The sequence below is a fragment of the Argiope bruennichi genome, chromosome X2, assembly GCF_947563725.1.
Source record: "Argiope bruennichi chromosome X2, qqArgBrue1.1, whole genome shotgun sequence".
In the NCBI taxonomy this organism is placed as follows: Eukaryota; Metazoa; Arthropoda; class Arachnida; order Araneae; family Araneidae; genus Argiope; species Argiope bruennichi.
This window is the reverse complement of record NC_079163.1, coordinates 119,266,873-119,294,350: the sequence shown is the minus strand read 5'-3', so window position 1 is coordinate 119,294,350 and position 27,478 is coordinate 119,266,873. Positions and strand designations below refer to the sequence as shown.

The following is a 27,478-nucleotide window of genomic DNA, read 5'->3' as shown; positions in this document are numbered from 1 at the left end:
TATCTTATTTCCTGTATTAACCCTTCCCCGTGTCACTTGTCACCATAAATTCCCATACAATAAATGATTGTTATAGTGTTCTGCACTAAACCAGCTCTTAAAGTTTGTACCATGATTTCGAGATTATCTACGTGCACTTTCATCTTAAATATAATAATCCCCGATTATTTTATACAAAATATGAATTTTAATTAAACCAAATAAGTCATTTTTATTTATGATTGAAAAGTCATGGAACGTTTTTGAATATGTGTTTCTTTCAGCTTACTGTGATGAACACCGGACTTTGGAAGAAGCATGCAGTAGTTTAACAGTCGATAACCATCTGCACACAATGTTTAAAGGTAGGTTTCTTTATGACAGACAGCTACATTTTTAAATATTTGATTATCAGTAACTTACATATACGTGTATACTATAAATCCTTTCTTGGCGAGTATTTCATTATTTTGATTGAATTCTACTTGTTTTTCAAATTTTTACTCTCTTTATCAATAAGTGAATAAGCCCCGGTTACACATAAATGAATGACATCAACTATCATTGATCATTACGTATCTTTCAATTAATTATTAAAATATCCATTATAAATTAAGCATTTATAATTAATAAAGTATTCAATTATAAACATTGGTTCAGTTTTGATTAGCATTTTAGAAACATTATACTACATACTAATATTTGCATAAAACTGTTGCCAGTGATTATTTTCTAACAAAATACATTATCTTCCACTTGGCTGATTCGTTTAGAGAGCAGTAGTTACGAAATCTCAATTTAAAAATGTAACTGATGATATTTCGACGACGATAATTGTATGTAATGTATATATATAATCAAGAAATTCAGATTAATGTCTAAAGTTTTTTAAGTTTATTCAGCTTGATAACATCACGCATATAATCCTAATTGAATAGCATTCACTAGGATCATAAAATTATATTACTATATTTTATAATATTTAATTTATTTTTTCCGATTCCTGATCAATTTGAAATGGATCCAAGAGGCTTTGAAAAAATCTAAAATGTTATTTTTTAAAGATATTTATGATTAGTAAGTGGTAAACTTAAATGTTACCACCTAAAATTATTTAGACATTTTAAGACTACAATTTTTTTTACAAACTAGAAGTGATTGAAAGTGAAAAAAAAAAAAAAAAAAAAAACCTGTTGCAAAATATAAAAAAAATGATATCTTAATAGGATAGGCAAAATATAAAAAAATGATATCGTAATTGGGATTCAAATGACATTTCTGCTGGAAACTATTCAAGAAGCCAAGGTCAAGATAATTAAAACATGCTAAAGCCTGAACTTTCGGTATAACTTAATATTCAAATAAAAATATTAGAGAATATAAAGGGATGCTAGATTCGTAGAAAAATGTTATATTTATCTGTGACAAATTAAGCCTTAATTTGAACGGTTTCTTACTAATAATATGAGGTATTCTATAGAATTATTAATGAATTAATATTGAGTGAATTCAATGTATAATAATGTTATTTTACGTATCACAATAACGTTTATTTTCTAACCATGAAAATCAAAGTACAAATAGTTGAACGGTATTTGAGGAGCAGTAGAATTATATCTGATCGCATCAATAAATTTTTCTATACAAATAAGCAATCCTTTCAAGATAATAAATTTGTTTACTTTAATTTTTTTTTACATTCTTTGTTTCTGAATGAACCATAATTTTCCTATTTTATTTGCTCAGTTCCCTTTACTCCTAAATAATGCTTTAATTTGAAATGTTCTGTTAACAAATCTACAGAAAAATAAATAAATTACACTTTATAAGGAGAAAAATACATTAATTTCTTTTACAAAAAATAATTACATTTAAAAATATATATAAAAAATTCTCTTTTTTTTTTAATTTCAAGATTAAATTTTCTGGGGAAAACAGTTAATATTACATATTATATATATATATATGTGTGTAAGATACTTCAGACTAAAAATGTAATTTCTTCGGAACAATTATTTAAATTAATTTTTGTCTAATATAAGTAAGCCAGATTTTTCAGAAACCTGGAATTCATTCATGGATAAATTTTCAGCAATTCTTGAGCGCTGCTTTGAAAATATTTGAATAAAAAATATTCAAATTTTACACGGATATCTTCAAAGAATTTAAGAAAGCTTAAAAATTATCTTACAGTTTAAAAATTCTTATGGTATCTGAATTGTTTTCATTTTTTACCTGTTTAAACAGTTAATCACAATACTATTAGAGATACCAAGATAATTTTAAATATATATATATCTCCTTTGTTTTTAGCAATTATTAAATGAAAAGATATAATATTAAAAATGGTATAATTATATTTTTAGAAAAATCCCTTTACTGTGAAACAGACCAGCAGCATATAATTAAAAAGATTTAAACTTTAATTCAAAACAATCATATTAAAAGAGAGATTAATTGAAAATAGAGGAAAAAAATAATAAAATAATTTTTGCATCGCAGTAAATATTTTTGCACAAAGGCATGTGTTTCAAGAATTTGTTTTCAAACTAGTTATTAATAAAAAACTGAAAACTGTATGTAAATTGAATTTAAAAAAAAATCATTTAAGCTATGTTTCCCAATTACTGAAATGCGTGAAAGAAAATATTCTTTTACCAAATAAAATGAAAGGTATTTATTTCTCACATAGAGCAACATTCTTTCGAATTTTTATAAAATATTTGTAAATGGAACAACTAAGTGTAATTTGAATTTTATTTTAGAGAAATAATAGAGAATTGTCTAAAAAAATAAAAACTTTATGAAAAACAGTTTAACATGTAATTCTCCATCGCCTTTGGCAAATATTTAATAAATATCTACAATAGCAATATTGAATTTTCTTTCTTAGAAAATTTCTTTTCTATTAAATAGAGCAACATGATATGATTAAAAAGACTTAAAATTTAATTCAAAACAATTATATTGGAAGACGAATGAATTAAAAAAAAACAAATAAAGTAATATTTTTACACAATACCAGATGTTTAAGGATTAATCTGTAAAGTATTTGTGAATGAAAACTATAAAGTTTAATAATTTGAAATGAAAAAAAAATTAAACTCAATTTTTCAATTATTAAAATGTGTGAAGATATTTATTCTTTCATTAAGTAAAAGAAAACGTATGCATTCCTTACAAAGACCATCGTTCTTTAGATGTTTTAAAACGAAACTACTTCGTATAATTCGAATTTTATTTTGGAAAAACAATGAATAACTATCTAAAAAATTAAAACTTAATGAAATGAATTCTTCTCTCTATTTGGATTTCTTTTCCAATCCAATAATTATTGAAGGAATTTTATTTAAATTATTCCACATAAGGTAAAATTGGTTTTCAAGGGATGCAAATTAAATAAAAAAAGGATTCCTTTCATTTGCTTTTTTTCTGAAATGCTACTTGAAACTAAAAACACGTAGAGTTCATATAATTTTGATTAAAATTTTGCAAGAATGAAAAATAAATTTTCATTTCACGAAGTTGTAATTTAATCAAGATTATTACCTCAAAAACTTGCTTTGATTCGAAATGGTAATTAGAATGCATGGCCGGATTTATTTTGCATTCGAAACTGTATTTAATTTAACCAAATCCACTCTATGAGATCATTCTCAATTTCAGAAAAATCTCTACTGAAAAGATTATGTTCATTTCAATTACTTACTCCGCATAATATATGATTCCACTTCGTGCTTTGCAACAATAAAAAGAAATGTAATCCTCCTTAAAAAAACCCTATGAGCAATATCATAACAGACTGTTTCGATGCACATTTCAAACAAAAAGATTTATTCTTTGAATTTCCAGGAAGTCATTTTAATTCAGCGATAGTTTTTAAAATGCGATTCACTTAAAAGTCATAAAATTCTATTGAAAAAAAATTCCCCATAACTTTTCCTACATGAAATAAACATATGTGGCCAGGAAATTGAAGCTAACAACTAGATGATAAAAAGAATGTAAAGAAAAAAAGGGGACTAGAGAGAAGCTTAATTCGTTAGAAATTTTGAAACAGCCATCTGGGGACGATTATTTTTTTGAGATGCTTTTCTTTATTTTATTAACATTTGTGTTCCAATTTTCTAAACCCTCTGTTATGTCACCACTGGGTAACATTACCGTTAGAAGGTAGTGCACAGTATGTGCGTTGAAAGGCAGTAATAATAATAGTTACAAAAAAAAAAGGATCAAATAGTGATGTTGGGAAATATTGTTAAAAAAGGGAATGGAACTGTTCCTTGCTGCATAATTATTAGGATAAAGCTGGGAGAAAGGAGTATCGTTCTAAGAATGTATGATAGGGCGAAAAATATGATATGCAAGCACAGTAGCGCGCATAACTTTTGATATGAAATAGGTATAGCAGATCTCTAGGGAAATTACTCAGAGAAAAATCGAAATATCCTCGTGGTCGATATTAATGATAACTTTGCACGAGAAACGCCCATTACCAAGGTTTTAGGATGAAGAATGTTTGCAGAACAATTTTATGACACATGGCCCTGTTACTCATGTCCTGACTGCAAAAGCTGTCAGTGTGGCGGATGTCAATCAAATGGGGAAATAATAAAAAGGACACATTTTCTTGTTTGCTTCTTTTTTATTTGGGGGGGGGGTCGATTTTGAAGGATATTTCACGTAGTTTAGAAAGATTGATGCATAAGTGAGCATTTTTTATAAGATGTCTCTAAATGTGCGGGTTAAAGATTTCATGGTATATGAAAGAGGCCAAATATTGGTTCGATTCACGCACGCGAAGGTCAAAATATCCTTTAAAAGACTTTCAGTCAGTCGTGTCTCAATACAACAATTCATAGATTGCTTGCTAATAATTTTGATAAAACATTTTTTTTTCTTTTTCAATTTGAATAGATGATGAATGAATTTTCTAGAATAAATGTATCCATTAAATCTTATAATCTTAATGCTAATATTTAATATTTTTAATTAATAAATAAGCACAAATGGGATTACTTATTCCATATCAGAATTTGATGTAAAATAATATAGTATATGACATTTCATTAATTTATTTTACATTATACATCTAAATATATAAATATCACTATAACGGACGTATCAATATAACGAACAAATTTATTATGTAATGCATTTATTTGTATTTTAGTATGAAGGTCAAAGTATCTGCATAAACCCTTCATTCAGACGTGGTTAAATAAAAATATTTAGTAGAACGAATTAAATATTTTTTTTCTCTAAAATTCTTATGTGACATATTTTATCATTGAATTTAAACAATTGTTAATAATTAAAATTTAATTTTAATCATTACCAATTTTTTAAGGATTTTTTAAAACATAGATTATATCTCATATACTATAATATATTTATTTTTTTATTATATTTTGGTGGGGTTTTTTACTAAGTCATTATTTATTCAACTTAGTTATTTATGTAAAATACTATACTGCGTTTTATTTATTAATTTTTACGAATGAGATATTTCGAAATTATTTGAAATGAAAATATTACCAATATATAATATGATTTTGTTCTATATTTATTGTTTAACGTTGCCTTTGTTATATATTTGTTGCTTATTCCCTCATCACTATTTGTGAACAAATACTATGCGAATCATTATGTATGGAGTTTCTAGCTTTAATATGCTTCTCTAGTGCCAAATATTGCTTATAATTTAATATATATTCCCTTCTCAACATAAAGCTTTATAAATTGATTATTGATTTGTTTTGACGAATAATTCTTTACATGGTGGTATGAAAAATAATCGAGATAAGATTGTATCTATAAAATTATCTCATATGCTGTTTATTTCACACCTTTTCTAACATAATACAAATCGGAGAAATGCTTGCTTGAAAGAATTCCAGGTTGCTGTTAAGCATTTTAAAGTCAGTGTATTATGAAACTAGAAATATTTTATATTTCAGCAAATTTAAATTCTCACATACAGATGCTGCATCAACAAAAGTAATATCTTTGATTTACTGGCCATGTTTTATTTCCTTTTCAGTATAGATAGTCACATAACTCATTTTGATTTATAGAAAAGAAAGAATCTCAAAGGTCATATTATCAGTTGTAACTGTCGATATCGATTATAACATTCCAATATTTGCTTAGAATGATTCCAGCCCTCCTCGTAACATATGTGTAATTCTTGAATTTCTGTCCCTTTGGAGAGGAGTTGGATGCAATGAGTAAAGGAGAGAGGGTATGCTCCATTGAATTTCACGCTCTCATTCCGTACGTATCAATTATTTCAGTGCATTCGTCGCCTGTGCCCTGCCCTTTCAAAGGACCTTTCACCTTCAATTACAGTCGTGGTCAAGGGGAATGCAGGCACCCTCCATCAACCATCGACACATGCACTGATGACTCCCAACTGCTCTTCAGATTCCAAGCTTGTGCGGATGTTATTGGCACAGAAAGCAGCGGTGAGTACAGAATGTCATTATTAAACGGATTGTGAATTCAAAAGCCATGGATGACATTTTTGTATTTATATGTGAGTTATGAGTAAAGATCATATGCCTGACCAATAAGTCAGGATTTCTAAATTAAAGACAGTATGAAGACGAGATATGACTTTCAGACGTATCCATTATATAACGTTAATGCGTAGATCTAAATCTATTTATTAAAACAATGGAAAATAGCGTTCTAAATTCTACTTAAAGTAGTTTAAAAAATTTATTGAGTTCAGGAGAAAAAAAAATTACGAAACTTCAATTTCAACACTATGAATCTGATTGCAACTCTAATTGTTCATATTGTAAATGGCGTGGAAATAAAATTATGTAACAATATAATCCGAATATCTAAAATTTTGATTAATTTTTAACTAATATAATAATATAATTAAAATTTAAAAACATTCTTTCATGGTAAGTATTTGCTGTCCAAAAAGTAACTACCTGATAAATTTGGCAACTTTCTTGGTATTATAGATACATGAGTCTTATACGTTGAGATTTTTGAATGATTTTTTCAACATGTATGATGCAATTTACAAGCAGTATGACAACTTATAAAAATTATTATATTATACAATTTTATTTTTGCCCAATAAAGAAATGAAATCCATGTGATACAGATTTAGCATAACAGAAGAATATAATTATCTGTTACTATTGTTGCTAAAAGAAATAGCAAATTATATCAAGCTCATCAATGTAATTCTTCTGAAATATAATATGACTAGGAAGCTAAGCGAATTGACTTCATTGTATTTGCAGCTGTAAGAAATTTTATTTACTCTATTCAATTTTAGTCAAGTATTACTCTATATCTGGACTGTTTAAGTTATGAAATTTAATTAATGGCATTAAAAAATTATTAACATAAAAAATATCAGATACTTTATTTTATATTTCCATTGCTATATGAACACTTTTGGTAGAAAAAAAATTATTGATTAAAAGGCAAATCAATTCACACCAAAAGAGGTGTTCTATTGAGAGAAAGTTTAGAAAAGTTAACTGTATGTGATGGTAAAAATGTATGCAAAAATAGAGAGAAGGTATGTTCAGTAAAGTAAAATTATTTAAAGTAGCAACACATATCGCTGTCTTCTTTATGTATCGAGCTTGTTAGCTGTAATAAAACAATTATAACGTAATAAAAAGATTCTTTTGCTAAAAATGTCCAACCATATATTGTGAAATGACTTTTGTACGCAAAGCGTTTTATTTTTATTTTTTACCTAAATCTTTGATATTTCGATTGATCTTTTTTTAATAAATTTGTTATTCCTTCATAAGAACTGCAAATTGTTACAGATACAGTTCATAGTCAGTTAAAGAATGTATTTCTGATATTCATCAACCAAAATATCGATATATCTTCATCGTTTTACAGAAAGTCAATTAATCCTTTCTAGAATCTTAAAAATATTAAAAACTTCATGTAATTTCTTACATTTTTTATTCATATATAATCAAAATGATACAAAAATACATTGCTTTGTTTTCTTTTTCTGTACTCAGTTCTATACATTTAATTTTTTTATATATCCATTTTTTAAATTTTTTTTAAAATTACATTAAGGAAGACATTAAGAAAATACAAAGAACAGAGATGAAGTATGTATCGGGCAAAATGTTCACAACAGTGATCACTTTTTCCTGAAAGTAAAAGTACTTACGTAAAAGTTCGTACTTCTCATTTTTGATATTGTTCCGTTTGTTTGTCGTTTTCTGTTATATCATTTGGTCGCTTCGAGAGTTTGCAGCTGTGCTTCGTCTTTTGAAATTCTAATTTTGCTTGTTTCATTATTCTCCAAGGCTATAAAAGATAATAGTAACATGTAGGTCTAAAAATATTAAACTCAGTATTTGATGAACGGCATATTTTTTTCCATGTTTGCTCTGCTTGTTGCTCTCCGTTCATTATTCAAAAATTTGCCCGCCACAGCAAAATAAGATCTTTCTCGACCTCATTCGTTTCTCGACCTCACCTTTCATTCCGGAACCACCATTTTCAAAACACGAAATAAAACAAATCCTTCGTAAAGCTCCGCCTAAAAAAGCACCAGGTTTTGACTCCATAGACAATATAATATTGAAAGAAATTAACAAGAACTTCCCGGATATTCTCCACGCCTTCTTCAATAAGTGCCTCCAACTGCAATGCTTCCCTACTCCACTCAAAAAAGGAATGATAATACTGTTTCACAAGAAGGGTAAGAACAAAACAGACATCAGTTCTTATCGCCCCATCTCTCTTCTTCCCACCATTGGCAAAACCCTTGAGAAACTCCTTTTGCAGAGACTTAATCATCACCTCAGAGTAAATGACTTGTTCCACCCAAACCAATTTGGTTTTAGGGATGGAAAATCCACAGACCACGCAATACAGCAATTAACAGAAAAAATCCATAATTTCAAACAGCAAAACGAACACATTCTGGTAATTTCTTTAGACATCCAAAGAGTTTTCGATAATCTGCAATTCTCTTCCATCCGCAATAGCCTCGATAAACTTAAATTCAATTCAAAAACTACAGAAACACTTAAAGATGTCCTAGAAAATAGAGAAGTCCTTCTTCAAACATCTCAAGATACTGTCGCCTGGTCACAGCAGAAAGGCTGCGCGCAAGGATCCTGTTCTGGACCAGTTTTTTGGAATCTTGTAGCAAACGAAATTCTTTCTGAAAAATGGCCACCTAACATTCACCTCCAGGCATTTGCAGACGACTTTGTTTTTGTAGTAGCCGAATCAACAAGAGCAAAATTGAAATCAGCCGCCCAGGATGCTCTCTTAATCTTCAAGCGCTGGACCGACAAGCATCACCTTCAAATCTCCGTAGAAAAATCATGTAATATCTTGATAAGCAAATTAGTCAATGGCCCAACAATTAAATGGAATAACGTAACAATAAAAAGGCAACAATGTTTAAAATATCTCGGTGTTACTATCGACAATAAGCTAAACTGGATTCCTCACCTCCTTAACACCAAAACGAAGGCGATTCTCTTATACCAAAATTTCTGCAGAATTGCTGGTTCCACATGGGGTCTGAAAAAAGAATTCAGGCGTCATCTCTACTTCACCGTTGCCGAGAGAATGATCCTACATGGAGCATCAACTTGGGCCTATCCTCTCTTATCCCGACAACAAAGAATCCTAATCTCAATACACAGAAAATTTCTCCTGAGTATTTCTGGAGCATTCCGAACAACATCCACGGCAGCACTGCAAGTTATAGAAGGAATTCTTCCACTTCACATCAAAGCGCAAGCAGAAGCAACCTATGTAAGAGTAAGTCGTCTTCAATTACCTAGCCATTTTCAGAACATAACATTCCATCCTGAGAACTTCGAGATGAAATGCTCTCACACAAAAATCTTCCCCTCAAACTTTCTTCTTGAGGACATAATTTCCCTCAAACAAGAATTCCAACCTACAAACAAGACGGATATTTTTACAGATGGGTCCAAAATCGAAGGGAAAACCGGCTTTGCCTACTGCGTATTCCAAAACGGACAAATTACTCATCAGTGGCTCGGCAAACTGAACGAAAATAATTCTGTCTTTCAGGCAGAGCTGCTGGCCATTAAGGAAGCATGTAAATGGGCTAGCAAATACGATCATAACGCTAAAATATGGAGTGATAGCGAGTCCAGCTTAAAAGCGATCAGTTCATTCTCCACCTCAAGCCCAATTGTTCAGGAAATTCAAGCCATTCTGCTCCCCCAACCTTCTATTAAGTTAGGATGGGTTAAAGCACATGTAGGCCACAACGGAAACGAGGTTGCAGATTCCTTAGCCAAACAGGCCATTTCTGCAGGTACGCCCGTTCAATACCCAGCTCCTAGAAGCCATCTGAAAAGTATTGTAAATGAATTGAGCCTACAGCGATGGCAAGAAGAATGGGATAATGGCTCAACTGTCAGAAACATACATCAAATCATCTCAAAAGTGTCCTTTAACCCATCATCTTGGAATAGGCTTGATATTATCTTTGCAACTGGCCATGGCCCTTTCCCTTCATATTTCAAGAGATTCCATATTAAAGGATCTGATCAATGTGGCTGCGGCGAAGTAGGCGATCCCCTTCATTATGCCACTAGTTGCCCTCTCACCACATCTTTTCATCTCAAAAAACCCATCCACGACCTAGAAAATATCTGGTGGACCAACGTTATGAGAAACAAGATGTCCAAGGTTAAAATTAGAAATCTTGTGCGGTTCCTACAAGAGAACGAGGAATTGATTTCTCCAGACCCAAGCCCAGTATAAAATCTTCGTTTCATTTCTCAACCAAGCTCTTCTCCAGAATATATTACCTTCAATAGATTTCTTCTGCTCATACTCCCCACCGAACACCTCCAGAATATATTACCTTCAATAGATTTCATCTGCTCATACTCCCCACCGAACACCTCCCTCATCATTATAATATTGTATATAGTTACTTTTTATGTGTATTGACGATATTTTATGCCTTTTTATGTGTATATTGATATTTATGTCTTTTTTTGTGTATTTCGATTTTTTTGTCTTTTTATGTGTATTTCTTTTATCTTAATAAATACTCCCACGTATATCCTTTCAACCGACAGGGAATCCTAGAGATTCCAAGTTCGGGGATATTCTGTGGCGAAAGAAAGAAAGACCTCATTCGTTATTGAATTGTTCGTTAATCAAAGTAATTCATCATTAAGTCAGCAGGTCATTTCTTTTAAATCTTATTAGCATCTGTATAACTAATTTCAAATAATGCAAAACATATTGTTACTATTCTACATACATTTTCATATTCTTCTTTTAGTATCTATTGCTTTGTTATATGGGAAAAATAAATTGCATTATCATTTCAAATTATTATTCACTGCGTCATATGATTAAAATGGAAATTTATTTGAATAATTTTATTTGGAATATTGTCAAAAGAATTTATTTAATCCTTATTCTAATATATTTGAATGCTTTCAAAATTTGACGACAAAATTGACAAATATATAATAACTTCCTTGAATGGAAAGTGAATTTTTATAGGAATCTTAAAAAAGGAAAAAGAATTAGTATGTGGCTTCGAGTAATCCTTATTAAAAATCATTTTTCTGTTCTGCTTTCGAAATGATTTGCGTAGCTTTCATCTATATATACTTACGAAATATTCATGCAAATCTAATATTTAAATGATCGACGAAAAATTCATCAGCAAATTATTTTAAATAATTAATCTAGTTCTTAATACCATCTCACAGATTTTGTTTTTGCACTTAATGCAACACAGTCATATGATGTCTATGTTTTTCAGTGGTTTCTATTGTTCAATTTAAATTTTAGAAAAAACAAAAAACAGAAGAAATACAGTTTTTTGTGAGCACTTATAATTTGTCAAATTTCTCATCGTAGTGACAAAATTCACCTTCAAGTCAGTTAAAAAACTTACTTAACTGTATTTAACTAAAAATTGTGGAAACGCTGCCTATTGCTAAGTATGTCTGATTCTAGATTACGGGACATAATTTAATGAATTTTTAAAGAAGTTACAGATTTTATGTGTATTTTTTTTCAATATATACATCCTATTTCATATATACACTCAATTATCTGACATAGTCTATGTATTCATTATCACCAACAGCTTTAAGATGGAATATGTGTGTTTAAAAAGATATCATTTGGCTCCCTTTCTGCTTAGTTAATTTATGCAAATGATGATATATTAGCCTGCTCGTAGATTTCATTTCTTTAGTAGCAATATACACAGAAGACAATACTTTCATTGCCAAATAATTCTTTTGCAGAGGAAGAATTGACATGCCTCGCTACATGGAAAGAAGGTTCCGCCCATTACTTAGTAGGCAAAATGAAACCGAGAAAAAGTTACGCCGTTCCACATGGAGACGAAAATTACTACAGATGTTTCGTAAGTTCCTACTTAATTTTTATTACTGTCTCTATAAATGGTTTAAGAGTCACTGTTCTTTGTGTAGAGCTAAATATTTGCATTTTTGTAGCAATTATGTACCATTAACTTAAAAGGGATTACGTAAAAAATATCATTAAACATAGAGAATAACAGATTTCAACAGAACCACTACATTAGATTTTTTTTTTATTATCTGCCCTAATATTTTTAATCTTACTAAGTTTTCGGTGTAGTCGCTATTTTGGCGATTCTGGGAAAGAGCTAAATTTTTTTCATTAAAATTTCTTTTATTGACATACACAAATTTGTCTCATACAAAATTTTTATTAAGTTTTTCCAATTTATTATTTCTAGAAAAATTCTTAGTACCTAATGCAAATAGTTCGTAACTTTGTGCAATAACTACGCACAAATGAATGAAAAAATAACTTTAAATATAGTATATTGTTAAATGTTTGCAAAACACCCGTATCTGGATATTAACATATCAAAAAAAATTTTTTTCTTGTTATTGAAGAAAATATCATAGCTATTCAGTGTCGAAGCATTTAGAATTATAATAATAAATATATTATTCTACAGAATCAAGAAACTACCTCTTTTAGTCTGAAAAAACGATGCAAATTTTCTGCATTTAACTTTCGCTTTAAATTTATAAAAATTTTAAACTTCTCATCAATTCTTAAACGGAATGTTTCCATTCTTTTTATGCAAAATTTGAATATGTTATTTCAGAAATCTCGTAAATTACATTTTTAAAGTTCGTCAGGAATATAAACAAATATTGTCTGGACGTCATTTATTATTTTTTTTGTTGTTGTTTACTTCAAAAAGCACACTTTGTGCAGCCCGATGCACTAGCGAACTCAATAAATTCCCTTGTATTGTTTTTCAACCTGGACGCTTTCGTTGATACCATAAACAGTAAATAGAGTCTTCTATGATCAATTTAGGTAACACTCACTAATCTGACTTCAATAGTTTTTCTGTCTCATAGTATATGTCTGCCTCTAATGAATCAATTCGCTCAAAAGGTCCATTTTTTGGAAAACGGTAATTTAAGGAGTTTTTAAATAATTGATTGAATTGTTTCAAATGTCTAAAAATATCAGGCAGGGTAGTTTATATTATATACATTCAAAAACACTGAATTTTATACTCCTAATCAGACTAATATTGCCAATTTTTTTGCAGAGATATCTTAACTTGCAGTGCAAGAGCTATTTCTAGATTTTGTCAATAAACATTTTGTTTCATAGACATTTGAAAATGTCTCTACTACAAACATTTTCTGGCGTGTACCTCTTTAAGTTGCCTCTATAGGGACTCTTAACCCTGAAACAAAACGCCTTGCATCTTACTGCGCAATGAAAATTTTGATAACAAAATTTCTGAATACATAAGACTTGAACTTCATCCTAAAAGAGGTTGAGGAATAAAAAAATGTTCTGCTGAAGATGCTGGTAGGATTCACATTACATTTTATATACCGCTGTTGACGGTGAACAAGGGGTTTAAACGCCGGTACTTAAGTTCCGGAAGTCATAAAACTCAACCGCAGGCCGTCTAAGAACATCTTTACAGCTTGAGCACCCTCAGCATTCAATTACTTCCTTGAATATATCAGATGCTTCAACTTATTCTTTGAGACATCATCCAACCCCTCGATCTTCTGGAAGTAAGAAGGCAGGCAAACACGCCATTGCCATGTAAAGAATATGCAGTTACGGTCAATATAGTTTTCGAATATTAAAGAATGAGGTACTTGTCATTCCTCGTAAATTCCAATTGCTTAAATGAAAATAAAGGAATTGTTGTTTTCGTAACAAATATTGAAAAGAAGGAAATAATACTTTGCAGCAATAAAGCATTTAAAAACAAAACAGAAACTGTATATATATTTTGGAAGAGCTTAAAATATTCTTTAAGTTTTTAACAGAGATCTTATTGTACAGCGACGTTGAATGATTTTGCAATTTCTCTCCAGTGTTATTTTCGGGCTAAAATAAGAAAATCTCGAATAAAAAAACCTTTGTCTCAGATTATCCTATTTTGCACAAAATTCTATGGGCTTCTTTTTCAGTTCGATATAATATGTGCAGTAATTTTAAGCTTTAATTAGTTTCACAACAAATATTTTTTGAATGCAATTAATTTCTTCTTAGTGCATTTAACTATCTTTAGAAAGGGTAATAATTATTTTCCTAGACCGAAAGATATGCATATATTATTGAGGAAAAATTAGCAACATATCTAAAAAAATTAACTGTGTTTTTATATTCAATTTTGCCTTTGATCATACTGTTGACTGCGTTGTTCACATGCAGAATTAGAAAAATTAGAAAGAAACTCTTTTTTTTAAATAAAACAATTCCTTCATAGTACTTTACTTAAATGTTTAATATTATTGTTGCAATATTCAAAATGTATTCGAAAATTTAATGGTAAACCAAAATGTCGAAAAATTCGGCTCGAATAATATTCATTTCTATCAAATTTTGGGTCGCTTTCTTTCTTAACAAACAGTTTGTAAAAAAAGAGAGATTGGCAACAGAAATGAATTTCAGATTTCTGAAAGTGATATGAATTTTCTAGCGTTATAACTTTTCAATTTATAATAGCTATTTGATATTTAATTCCAAATCTTAAATTGAAAATTCAAATGATATAAATGAATTAGGAAGAGAATTTATTTTACGTTTATTTCTTTTAAATTATGGGATAGAAAATAATTTCTAACTGCTGATAGCGAATTAATCCATTTAATAATTTGAAACTCATTTTATTTCTGAATACTTTTTAAAGTCTTTTTCCACTATCAAATACCGTTTATTGCTTTAAAATTCATTTATTCGAATAATTCGCGACTTTTAAAATGGATATTTCATTTAATTATGAATATAGTTGCATTTTAAAGAAAACTCATAAAGATAATTAATTAGACCTAACCCTTATCGGAGCTTTTAAATTTGCTTGATAACTGCTTCATTATTACTGACAAGATTTTTATTCTTATATTATTCATTTAAATTAGAAAAGAAAATCACTAAGAAAATTAAACAAAAAGGATTTTCATTATTATTCATTCATTATTCCTTATTATTCATTATTCCTTTATACAAGCAAATAACGGTATCTTAAAATTTATTCAATACAATTTTTTCATGTATCAGTATTTAGAAATCTGAAAAATATATTTTTTTTCCTTATGAATACCAAATTTGGAAAAAAGTTCAAAGCATTTTTAAAGCTTACACAAAAAGTTCAGAATCTCTTTGTTTCAATGAAGCGAGATTCACATAAGAAATTACCTTTTCAACATCTCATTCGATTAATTTTTTTTCTGCTTCTTTTATCTCTAGGTATATGAAAAGGATAAGGACACTTTCGACATTTCACAATCAGCTGATCCAACATGCGATGGACTAGTTTCTCCTCGAGATGGCTCCAGAATTATGAAGCTAACAAAAAGTAAGATTTTTTTTTCTCAATTCTTTCTCCTTCAAACATTTTCTTTCATTTTAATACAGATAATCGTCAGTAAATGGGTTATAAAAATTAATTAAAAAGCGTCACATAATGAATAACTTCTCACAAAAATCAGGTTAGAGAAATATCGATAATTCAGTGATACCTAAACGCCACATAGTAACAAAAACTTGCTTGCAGAACCATTACTCAGGATTTATTCAGTTATAAAAAAGGTATCAGAAAAGGTTATAAGTACGAACTTTTGATTTTTTGTTATTATTACGTAGAAATAAGTATATCAGCAGATTCCAAAAAGAGATTTGAGTTTGGTTGCGTAAGTTCATATTTACGACAATGAAATATGCCTTAAGGTATCGAATGGTTGCTCTTTCAACCTAATTATCTAACAGAAACAATGAGAAAAATTCATTTAAATCGTGTCTACTTTGCACCGTTAAGCAAAAGCAAAGAGAGAGAAAAGCCTTTATCAACTTCTCTTTCGTTCTTTCCCCATCCCTTTCAACAATTTATTAGTGAAAAGATAAGCATAATTTTATTGGATAAAAGAACTTTAAGAGTACATCACGATGAAATTTTCAGTCAGAAGTGAGTCTTGAGATGAAATGATAACTCTCTTTCTCACCACTTTTAATTTGTAAGATCTGAACGTTGCTTTAAATCGCAAATGTCTTCCATTTGATTTATTTTAAGTTACTGAATTGTTTTTCATTGAAACAAAGCGAAGTAAAGATAATTAAAGGATAAAATACTTTTTTTCTTAAAATTATACGTTTCCGATTAATTTAAAGACATCTTTTATATATATCAAATAAAAATTAAACAGAAATTGGTGTTTTGTCTTTCAGATTATTCAGTTACAAATTATTAACTGTGTCCTTTTAAATACGGCAATTTTATAACGAAATAAATAAAGATTAGTTGTTATATCCCATCAGGAATTAAATTTAATTTGGAAGCATCATTTTTCTGATTTAAAAATATGCGAACCTATGCTGGAGAAATATCCTCGAAAGAAAATGATTTACGTTGTATTTAGGTTTAAATTAATTATAAATGCCTATGTAACTTTCTTCGACTGAAAATGTGCAAAGGTGGCTTAATTAGGATTAATTAGTGTATTTAATTTCCTATTTATCAGAAATCTCGTAAATATTTTGGCCTTCTGGTGTCACTTTATAAAATAATGCAAAAACGATTAAAACGTAGATTGATATTGTTATCTTCATTCATCAACTATTCAGTGTGAAACTGTTTAGTAAGCTACATTTTAATTATATATAAAACTTTGAAAAACTTACTAAGAGCTGTATCAGGCGTTGAATTAAGCTTTAAATTAATTATAAATGGGGCCTCAAGTGAAATAAAAACTCACTTCGATTATTTAAATTTTATCACTCTATGCCTTGTTTCCATTTTATACAGTTTAGAATACCAAAATAATAAATCTTTCTTAAAGAATTAAAAGAATATTAACAATTTATGTAGTAAAATTAACGCCACTATTTTCTTTAAAAATTAGCTAAACATCCGACATCTGGCTGCCAGTTCCCATCATGGGTAACTTCGACGCATCATTGGCATACGCTCGATGGGCGCATGAGCTACTATTTCAGCCACCGAAACACCAGCTACAGGATTGTTCATCAGCATTCAGGCCATGCGGAGACAAAGGTCACTTGTACTGATGAAGTTTCATCAACTCCAAATTCTACGACAGTCGTTGCGTACAGTATGCAAGGCTGGTATGTACATTAACTTTTATTAATGTATTTGCTTACTGTCTTCACTTCTTAGATAGATTGTACAGAAATTTATCAATATAAAACATTTGGTATACTTTATGAAGCGAGGTGCATTATTATCTTTTTGGAGCAAAACTTTAACAAATAATTACAGAAATATGCAAGTTTATCAAAATAATAATCGCTGTTAAACAATTTTTTAATATTACTTCTGTAATTTCCAAATTCAAATTATAATGTGAAATTTTTTTTTTAAAATTAAAAGATTCACTTATACAGGTTTCGTTCTAATCATGACGCAATACTTAATTTTTAAAATGTTGGTGACAATCATATATCAATTGGAAAAAATGCTCTAAATGTCACAAAGAATTATATTTTATATTGTTATATAGCTTATATTGTTGGTACAATGCCGACAATTATGATCGATAAGTTTTTATAAAATCTCCCTTTCCTATTAATTAAATTTAGTAAAATATTTTTGATACACGAATATTTAGGGAGGAAATGGTCCATACTTCTGCGATTAAAATCGACCAATTTACAAATCTTTGGATATCATTGTTTTAGGCGATATCCAATCAGTTCAATACCCACCTTGGGGAAGAATTGCAGTTTATTGATTAGCTCTTGCCTGAGGTGACAGTTGATTGTCCTTAATTGGCGAAATTCAAATCTTCATAACTAGATCAATTTTTGACGAAGAAGTGTAAGACTGTGTTTTAAGTATAATTAGAATCGAAGAATTGGATAAAATCATTATACTGTTTCGTATTCTAATTTTTTCAGTCGTATACTCATTAACTTACTCAACGTACACTCATAGCATAAAATATAAATCTTTATATCATTTAGAAAATTTTTCAATTGTAAGTATTTTTATATCTTTAACGATTCATTAATTAGCTACTGGGTAACGATCATAGTGAACGATCATCTGCATGCCCCACATACATGTTGGGTCTTTGGTGACGGTGGATTTCGATACTCGAACCCTCCAGTCTAGGAACCAAGACATTAATAGGTCACCACAGCCTCGAAGGTTCATTTGAAATATAATCAGTATCTACCGAAAAATTATACGATACATGATAAAATAATCTGGAACGATAATTTTTTTTTCTGTATATATCAAAATGTAATGGATTTTTTTGAACGGAACAATTTATTTTTATTCTTTACTGCACATAGAATTAAACAGAACGTGCAATCGCAATTAAACAATTTTACGATATTGAAAACTTTTTTTATAGAAAAATTTGACTGCTGTCTGAAACTAAAAATTACGAATGTTTTAAACTAAATGGACCAAATTCATTATTTTTTTAAGAAATTTGCTTTGTTGATTTCTGTTATATTGCATTATTGTTTTAAAAATAATTATTATAATTTCTATTTTTTTGTTTGTTTCTGGAACAAATTTATTCTCTGTTTTATTTAATGAGGAGGAAAAAAGACGTCTGTTAAATTTTAAAGAGTAAATTTAAAGGGTTAAAATAGTTATTTAATTGATGAGACTGGAATTGCCATTCGAGTTCAGAAGAATAACACTTTTTTCCATTTTAAATCGTAGATTAAAACATGCTTAAGAATCGTTATATGATCTCAAGGAATTACAATAATATACAAGAGCAATTTTTTTATAACATCTTCCAAAACGATAACACACACGTCCTCATAAAAATTGTGGTTTGATATAAATATTGCACATCAGTCTATATATTAGTAGTTGTTATATTGTTAAATGTATCGTAGGGATAAATATTGCCTTCATAAATCAGATTAAATTGTTAAAGGTAAAATTGAATTAAGTTGGTATTGTATTCTATGTCCGGAATTTCTCGATGTGCTTTGGAGATGGGCGTTTTAAATTCCAACTTTCAGTTAGAGTATTCGAAACAAACCTAAATTTTATTCAACTCTGGAAACGATTGCGCGATACTAACTTGAAAAAGTTTATATCACACTGTATTGTATTTTATTCTTTTATAGGTTTTGAATATAAGATATGATTTGAAACAACTGTTATTTTATCATTAGAGAGATAAGTTATGATTTTGAAATGAAAAATATTACTTTTCTGGCCTTCAAGGAAAGTAAAAACCAAATCATACAAAACACTGCATCTAGTGAAATCTATTTCTCTCAAACTGAAATTTAGATCTTAAATTGTATACACATTTTTCCTTTTTTTTTCCACATACAATCCGAAAGTTTCTTACTTTTTATTTCTTTGGACTGTCTTCGTCTGAGTAGAATTACTTTCCAAAGATAGATTGTCCCTTTTGTCGTCTCGAATTGCAAATTGCCGTTCTGAATACGTGAATACCTTTTGTCATAATACAGAACAACCTGTTTTCCAAACATTTGTCTTCAAAACCAGCATACGAAAAATAAACTGTGTGGAAATGTCAGACGAAGACTAATAATGAATTTTGTAAAGGGTGGTAAAGAATGGAAATTTCCCAAGTCTTCTGTCCAATTGTCAAGCTTTGTAGGACAAGTGTCCATTCAGGGCAACTGTCACTAGCCTTGGAAACAGCTGCAAAGTTGAAAAGAAAGAAAAGTGAAAAGGAGATCGATTTCTTGTAGTTGAACGTATCAATTACAGTTCCAGTTCCCAAATAACTACACAGCAACAGATCGATTTGTTACACAAGTCTTATCTCGACAGAATGGGTCGCTGTAAATTGGACTAAGAACAATACCTCCTTTGTCATCTTTTGCCTCAGGAGAAACTTAAAGTAAAATAAAAAAAAAAGAAAAGAAAAGAAAAAAAAAACTATGGTTGAATTGCTCAACTGAAGAAAGATGTTTTTTAGTTCGTTACCGAGCAAGAAGTTTACAAAAGCAACATAAAGTATTGGTTTTGAAGCTATATCTTAGGCCGATATCGTTTTCGCACATTTTAGAACGAGTAGGTTCCAAATGGACAAATGCGAAGCATTTAAGAACTGGCAAAAGCATTGTAGCTTTAACAGTGACAAAAAATTAAATATCGAAAGAATATGTTTTTTCTAAACAGTTATTTGGCAAACATTTTTACTTTTTTTTTTTTTTTTTTACTTTTAAAATTTTTTTCCAATGACTACAATTTTAATGCAATTTCCGATTTACTGTATTTCACATTACATAACTTGTCTCTCAAATTTTAAATTAAAATAATTCTCAAGCTTTATGTAATTAATTAATCTTTTAAAATTCTTGTAAAATTTGGAATTTTGAAAAAACGAGTTACTTTAATTCTCAATAGTGTTTATTTCGTTCAACATCTTAATCACGATATTCAATTGCAAAATAAAAGAAATATAAATAGTTCTATGCCTACAGTATAATATTAATACCTACATCCTGAATATTCAGACAACATTAATTCAAAACCAATTGAACCAAATACAGTCAGCCAAGTTTGTGTATAAAATAATAACCCATTCACATCGGACTATCATCATATCATATTTGAAGCATTCATAATTTTAGAGTATATGCGTATCAACTAGTTTATAGAAAATGTGAATTAATATTTTACGAAGAACATTTTCAGCTCATCTCTTTGAATTTAAGTAATATAATTTTCAATTTAAAAACTATTATTTATTCTCATTTTTAATCCTCTTTCACTGGAATTAAAAATACAATAAAGTATTTCATTTTTTTTTCTGGATATCAATTAAATTAAGATTGTAAAATAAAGATACAACTCTTGATGAAATCAGATGTTTTTAAAAACCAAGCCTTATTGCTTTTTATAATAAATATATAAACTTTTTATAATAAGTAAAATAAATAAATATATTTTAGTTAGACAGTTAGAAAAGATTTCTAATCGCATCATTCCCGAAAATTCAATTGAATGTAAATACCTTTTAAAATGATTAAAATCCTAGAAATTGTATATGTATACTTGCTCGATATTAGTTTCAGCATTTGATAAATATTTAATGCTCTCGAAAGTAAGAATTTCTATTGAAATAATTGGATTTCCAATAAAGTAGATTATTTATAAGGATTTATCCCAATTTAGAGTAAAAGAAAATTGGAATTATGTGAGCAGTTATTTTGAACATTTTAAGAATATATATAATTAAAAGTAGCAATTTGAAGTGCGAAACTTCAAAAGTCATTATATAACACATTTATTTGTTTGCTAGCTTTGCAATAAAAATAACAGTAATCACCAGCATACTGGCATTTATCCGCTAAAATAAAGATTTAAAGGGAAGTTATTCAAATAAACTAGACTATACTGACTATACATTTAAGCCATTAATCTTTACATATTGTTCCTGATTTTTGTATTTAGATAATATATGAAACATTCTGAATATATTATTTTTTAAGAACAATTTCCTAAGTTAGAAAATCCGAGAATTTATCAACAAGACTTGCAGATTATAATTAGATGTGATGTCATTCAGCACAGTGTTTGTCGTGTAATAGGCGATTAAGTATCTATAGAAACAGAACAATCATCGTGATCAACGACGCTTCGTACTTAAAATATTTTAATAAATCTTACATTACTTTCATATTAAAGTTCTTAAAAATTCAACTTAGTAAGAGGATAAAGGTATCAAATTTGCGACAATAGCAAAATCCTAAAATATATTATTACACGTTATGCATTAGATATAGAAACAATTGCATATCTTTTTACGCATCGCATAGTATTCGACATTTGAATGGATACTTTTAATTATCACGAATTTTAATTAATTTGCATTTAAAAGTGCTGCCATTTATTTCAGCTACTCTCACCCTGAGTCAGAAATCGATAGTTTGTATGTATTTAAAGATTCTAATCGTTGTAAAATGAAATTCATTTGTGGTCAAGGTTTATTCATACTTAATATTGTTTCAACAGTTTTCGCATTTTTTCCCCATAAAGAAACAAGTGATTGCCGGTCAATAGATAATAAACATATAGAAGTGAAAGGTAATTGGGTATAAATACAGTAAATACTCGATAGAGTGGACTCCGATTCAATGAAGCTATTGACCGTTTTTTTGACATTCTAATATCTAGCAGAAAGAAGTTCTTTTATTACTGATATTGAATGTGCAATAAAATTTTGACATTTACATTAAATAATAGAATTTCTAGTTTAATAACCTTTTTTTCAAAATTTCTCAAAATATATCACACGATTTACAGAGTTTCAGAACTTTGCAGATACATTTTCCTTCCTATTAGCTCATTAAATAGAGAGTTATTTGCTGAATTCTCAATACCTAAATAATAAAGAAGGGTACACGCAATTTAAACATTAAATGAAATGATTTAATTATTGTCATTTTAATTCAGTTTGAATTTAAAGAAAATAAATCATTCATATCACTAAAAAAATATGTGTTTAGTGTTGATTCATATTTAAAAGATTTTTATTTCTATTTCTTATATTATTTTTGCACAAAAAATACACATTAATCTACAGAATAAGAAATGTTAAACAGGATGAAATAACGTAATTTACTAGGGGTAGGCTAAAATGAATGAATTTCTTAGATAATCTATTTCATAAAAAAATTATTAATGTTAATCTTTTCATCTAACACACGGTGTCATAGTGATATTGGAACTGAAAGCTTGCTTTATTGCAAAAGTAACTAATTTTGTATTTTTCTTATTGCAAACATGAATAAATTCTTCCTTTTTAGGACAAATGGCAGTTGATTCATGCTTAGAATCTTATATAATTGTATCAATCTTATAAAACTATTAACAATAAATTTCATTTTCCTTTCGAAAGAATGATTAAATAATTAAGAAATATTAAATTTTTTAAATTGACAAAATCATAATAAATACATATTTTGATAATCTGTCCAATAAAACAACAACTTCTCACTTCATTAATATCAAATTACATATGGCACACAAGCGATAAAAATGGTTTCTGTAATTACTAGTTTAATTGAATTTGTTTTATGTATATTGAGCAGCTGAATAAGCTCTTCTTTTTTTTTCACAGCTCAAACGGCTTTGTTTGCTTGACATTTCATCAGCGAGAGAAGCATATAATTGAAATTCAGACAGGTAAGTTATATCTAATATACCTACCAAAATGGCTTTAATTACTTTCAGCCTGTCTAGACATCGATAAACTCCCTGCTATGTTAGTGAAAGCAGTGTACTAGTTGATTCGAAAATTTGCCTAATGCGTTTAAAGCATCATTAGAACATTCAGGAAGATGCTTAGATTAACAATCCGTTGAAAGTCAACTGGTCCATTCGAATAGTACTAAGATTCAGAATTGAAATATGGTAGTTTTTAGTGAAACCGAAAAGTACAAAACGGATTGCAATTTAACTTATTTTAACTTATAAATAATTAACTGAATGGAAGATAATAATTGTAGAACAGTGGAGCATTACGCTGATTAATCATTCCATTACTCATACGATAAAAAAGCAATTACTCACTTTAGTCTCCTCACGTAGCATGCGTCATAGAAGCAACAATTTAACAAATGGTTTTCTTTATCTATTTTAACTTAACTTTCTCTTTTCATCGACAGAAAATAAAGTTCCATCTAATGCATACGAAACAACCAAAATGACCCTAACTCCCTACCTCTTTACGGTAAGCAGTTGCTTTGGTTGAATCGGAAATTTGCCTAATGTTGCTGTTTTAATACATCATTAGAGCTTTTAGAAAAGACAATTAAATACGGTAATCATCAGTTGGTCCATTTTGAGGGATCAGTATCTTGTATTATGAAATATGGAAACGCTCTAAAAAATCAAAGCAATACTAATAGTATCAATTTTTAAGAAAATCTGCTCATTTTCTTATTGTATTTTCTTTTCGAAATTATTGCAGTATAATATACCAATAATGAACCCTTGCATTGTTTTTTTGAAAGCTCGAACTTCGCTGTTTATTGCCGATGCCTCACATTCATTTCTAACTGTGAACAGTGTTTTGGATCAAGGACATTGTTCACAATTTTATCTAAATCATATTCGAATTTCCAAATTGCAAGCCAGATTTTATCTTTTAAATATTTTTATCTATTGCAAATATATACTCTTATGCAAAACCCTGTCTTAAGTAATGTGTAGCCTTCTTAAGAAGTCTGCACATGAAAAAATGCATTTATCCAGTATCCATTTGAAACCAGCGGTTGCGGTCTCCTAAAATCTTTCTTGCATACTTTCTATAAATGTGTTATCCACTTCCCCATTCTCGCGTAAAATTCCGGACCTTAAGAAAGGCCGTGAATCCCTTTCATAGCATTAGCAAACCGTAGATACGAAATATAGATCTTTAGATACGAAATATAGATTTGTATCTATTAAAATACTAATTCTAATGCTTGAATCTAGCATTAGAATTTGTATTTTAAATGATCATTCTTTTCAACCGATTGAAACGAAAATTTGACTGACTCACAGCCACAATTGTAGTCACAAAATCACATACTAAATTTCATATATTTAAATTATTGCATTTAAGAGTTATCACGTTTACATGAAAGTGAAAGTAAAGAAAGACAGACGGATAACACTTTAACGGATGTGGTTCCAAATTTGATAGAAATCTACATATTAGATGTGTAATCTGTGTACTAAATTTGATTTATATGGGTCTCCTCATTTTATAAGTATCTTGCTAGCTTATACAGTCAGATACAGCCGGATAAACAGATTCCCTCTGAATGAATTTCACTCAAAATATGATGGAACTCTACAAATTTAGCATAAAGACTCTATACTAAATTTTAATTCATCTAGTTGAAAGCGATTTTGAAGCGATTCACAAACAGAAAGAATGACAGACAAGTGGATAAACAAAGAGACAAAATGTCAAAAAAAAAAAAAGTCGAACTCAGGAATGCCTGAAAATTGTTTAACGATTTCAATACTTTCTATATACACCGTTTATGAGAAAATAAAAATAACGGTATTAATCAGTCAATTTTAAATTTTTCTAGAATAATGCATATTAATACCATAAAACCTAAAAATGGCATTTTTATTGTTTTATCAATTTTTGCTGTGTGCTAATTCAGTAAAAAAAACAAGCAGTCAAAGCTTTGAAGTGAGTTACAACCCATTTATGGTTTCTTTCCCAAAAATTCTTTTCTTCAGCAAGGGAGCCATATTATTGAAATCCAGACAGGTAAGTTTCATCTAATGCATATATACCTACCAAAACGGCCTTAATTACTTTCAGCCGGTCTAGACGTCGATAAACTCCCTGCCACGTTAGTGTAAGCAGTTTCCTGGTTGATTCGAAAATTTGCCTAATGCGTGCCATTTTGCAGCATCATTAGAGCATTTAGGAGGATACTTAGATTAACCGTCCGTTGATCGTCAACTGGTCCATTCGATGGTACTATCTGGCATTTTGAAATATGGGAGCTGTCTCGCTAATCTGAGTAAAAACGAAAATGTATGGCATCGATTTCAATTTTAAAGAAACTCTGCTTATTTTCTTCTGGCATGGGCTACAATGTTCTTCAATACACTCGGGTGAAATATTTTATGAAAAATAACGCATTAATGGTGCGGAAAGTGGTTTATGCTCATTATGGTTGACTAATGATACCTATACCGATGGGCACTGAATTTACATACTTAAAAACCATTCCTAATCCGGGATGCGTTCGAGTATAAAGTAATTTTCAACGCGTATTTAATGAATTTCTAGAATTAATATAGTAGTTTTCTCCTGGTAATTTTATGTATCAATAAGCTCAATGAAAGGCTAATTTCAGTTATATTTTATTTAGCGAATAGATAATTAAATCTATGATTTAAATTTTCTTTCAGTCCTATTTGGTAATAAATATTCCTTCTAATTGCCATATAACATCAAGAATGATTTGCAACCAGAATAAGAAATTGGCTGCAGCCCTAATTTTATGTTCTCTTTAAATGAGTGAGATTTGAGTAAAAAAAATCAACTTCAAACATGGCATGAAAAATGTCTTTCACAGTTTATATTTATAATTAAAAAGATGACCGATTTATGACTCAAATCCATATCCATATGTTATGCCTCACATTGAGCATCTATCCTTTTTTTTACATCATATTGTATCCTTTTTAAATTTTCCCTTCCATTTATAAATTACCTCGCTTCTAGTATTACATTAAATTAATTCTATAATCAAACCAATGAGCATAACCTCATGACATGAAGGAATTATTAGTATAAATCGAATCTATCCCCTGATATTTTTACTATGAAAGGATCTGTTAAAACATTCCCATTTTGAAAGCAGAGAGAAATAAAAAATAATAATAAAAAAACTTAAATGTACCTTAAATAACACAAACATATGAAAATAGAAACAAAACTTTTAGTGGTGAATTACTAATAATAAATAATGTGGACTAAATATATGGCCTCAATGATGCCTACGTAAAAAGGAATGCTAGTATATTCATATAATTATATTTGCAGCTATTTATATTTAACTATCTTTGAAAAAAACGTATATAGAGACGAAATTAAATAACAAAGCATAGAATATTTTTGTAATAATACTTTTACGATTTTCTGCTTAATAGTACAATGAATCTATTACTAAAGAATATTAAATCCTTTTCGACATTGAAATTGCATAACAACGAAAAGCAATATTAAAAATAACCGAATAACTAATTAAAAGAAACTGAATCATGCTTATAAACTATGTTAAAACAAATCATGTGTTAAAAATAATTTCACAAAATCTGCTAGCGGTTTTAACTCCATCTTGATAATGGTGGCTGTTCCATCAAGTTTCTCAAATAACTAGAAACATTTAAAAAGTGTTATATGTCCCAGCTTTTTTGGGCTCGTAAAACTAAACCACCAAATAGAAGTATTTATCTTCATTATTTTTGATACAA

General features: G+C 29.0%; 1 protein-coding gene across 2 annotated transcripts in view; it reads left to right on the top strand.

Moving 5' to 3' along the window:
* The window catches only part of LOC129960940 (uncharacterized), a 289,136-nt gene that overhangs the window by 201,756 nt on the left and 59,902 nt on the right, over positions 1-27,478 (top strand). For both annotated transcript variants that reach the window (XM_056074692.1, XM_056074691.1), the window contains exons 4-9: positions 264-344; positions 6,276-6,446; positions 12,270-12,391; positions 15,757-15,865; positions 17,406-17,628; positions 23,604-23,668. In XM_056074692.1, the coding sequence (XP_055930667.1) occupies positions 264-344; positions 6,276-6,446; positions 12,270-12,391; positions 15,757-15,865; positions 17,406-17,628; positions 23,604-23,668 (771 nt within the window). The remainder of the gene's footprint in view (positions 1-263; positions 345-6,275; positions 6,447-12,269; positions 12,392-15,756; positions 15,866-17,405; positions 17,629-23,603; positions 23,669-27,478) is intronic.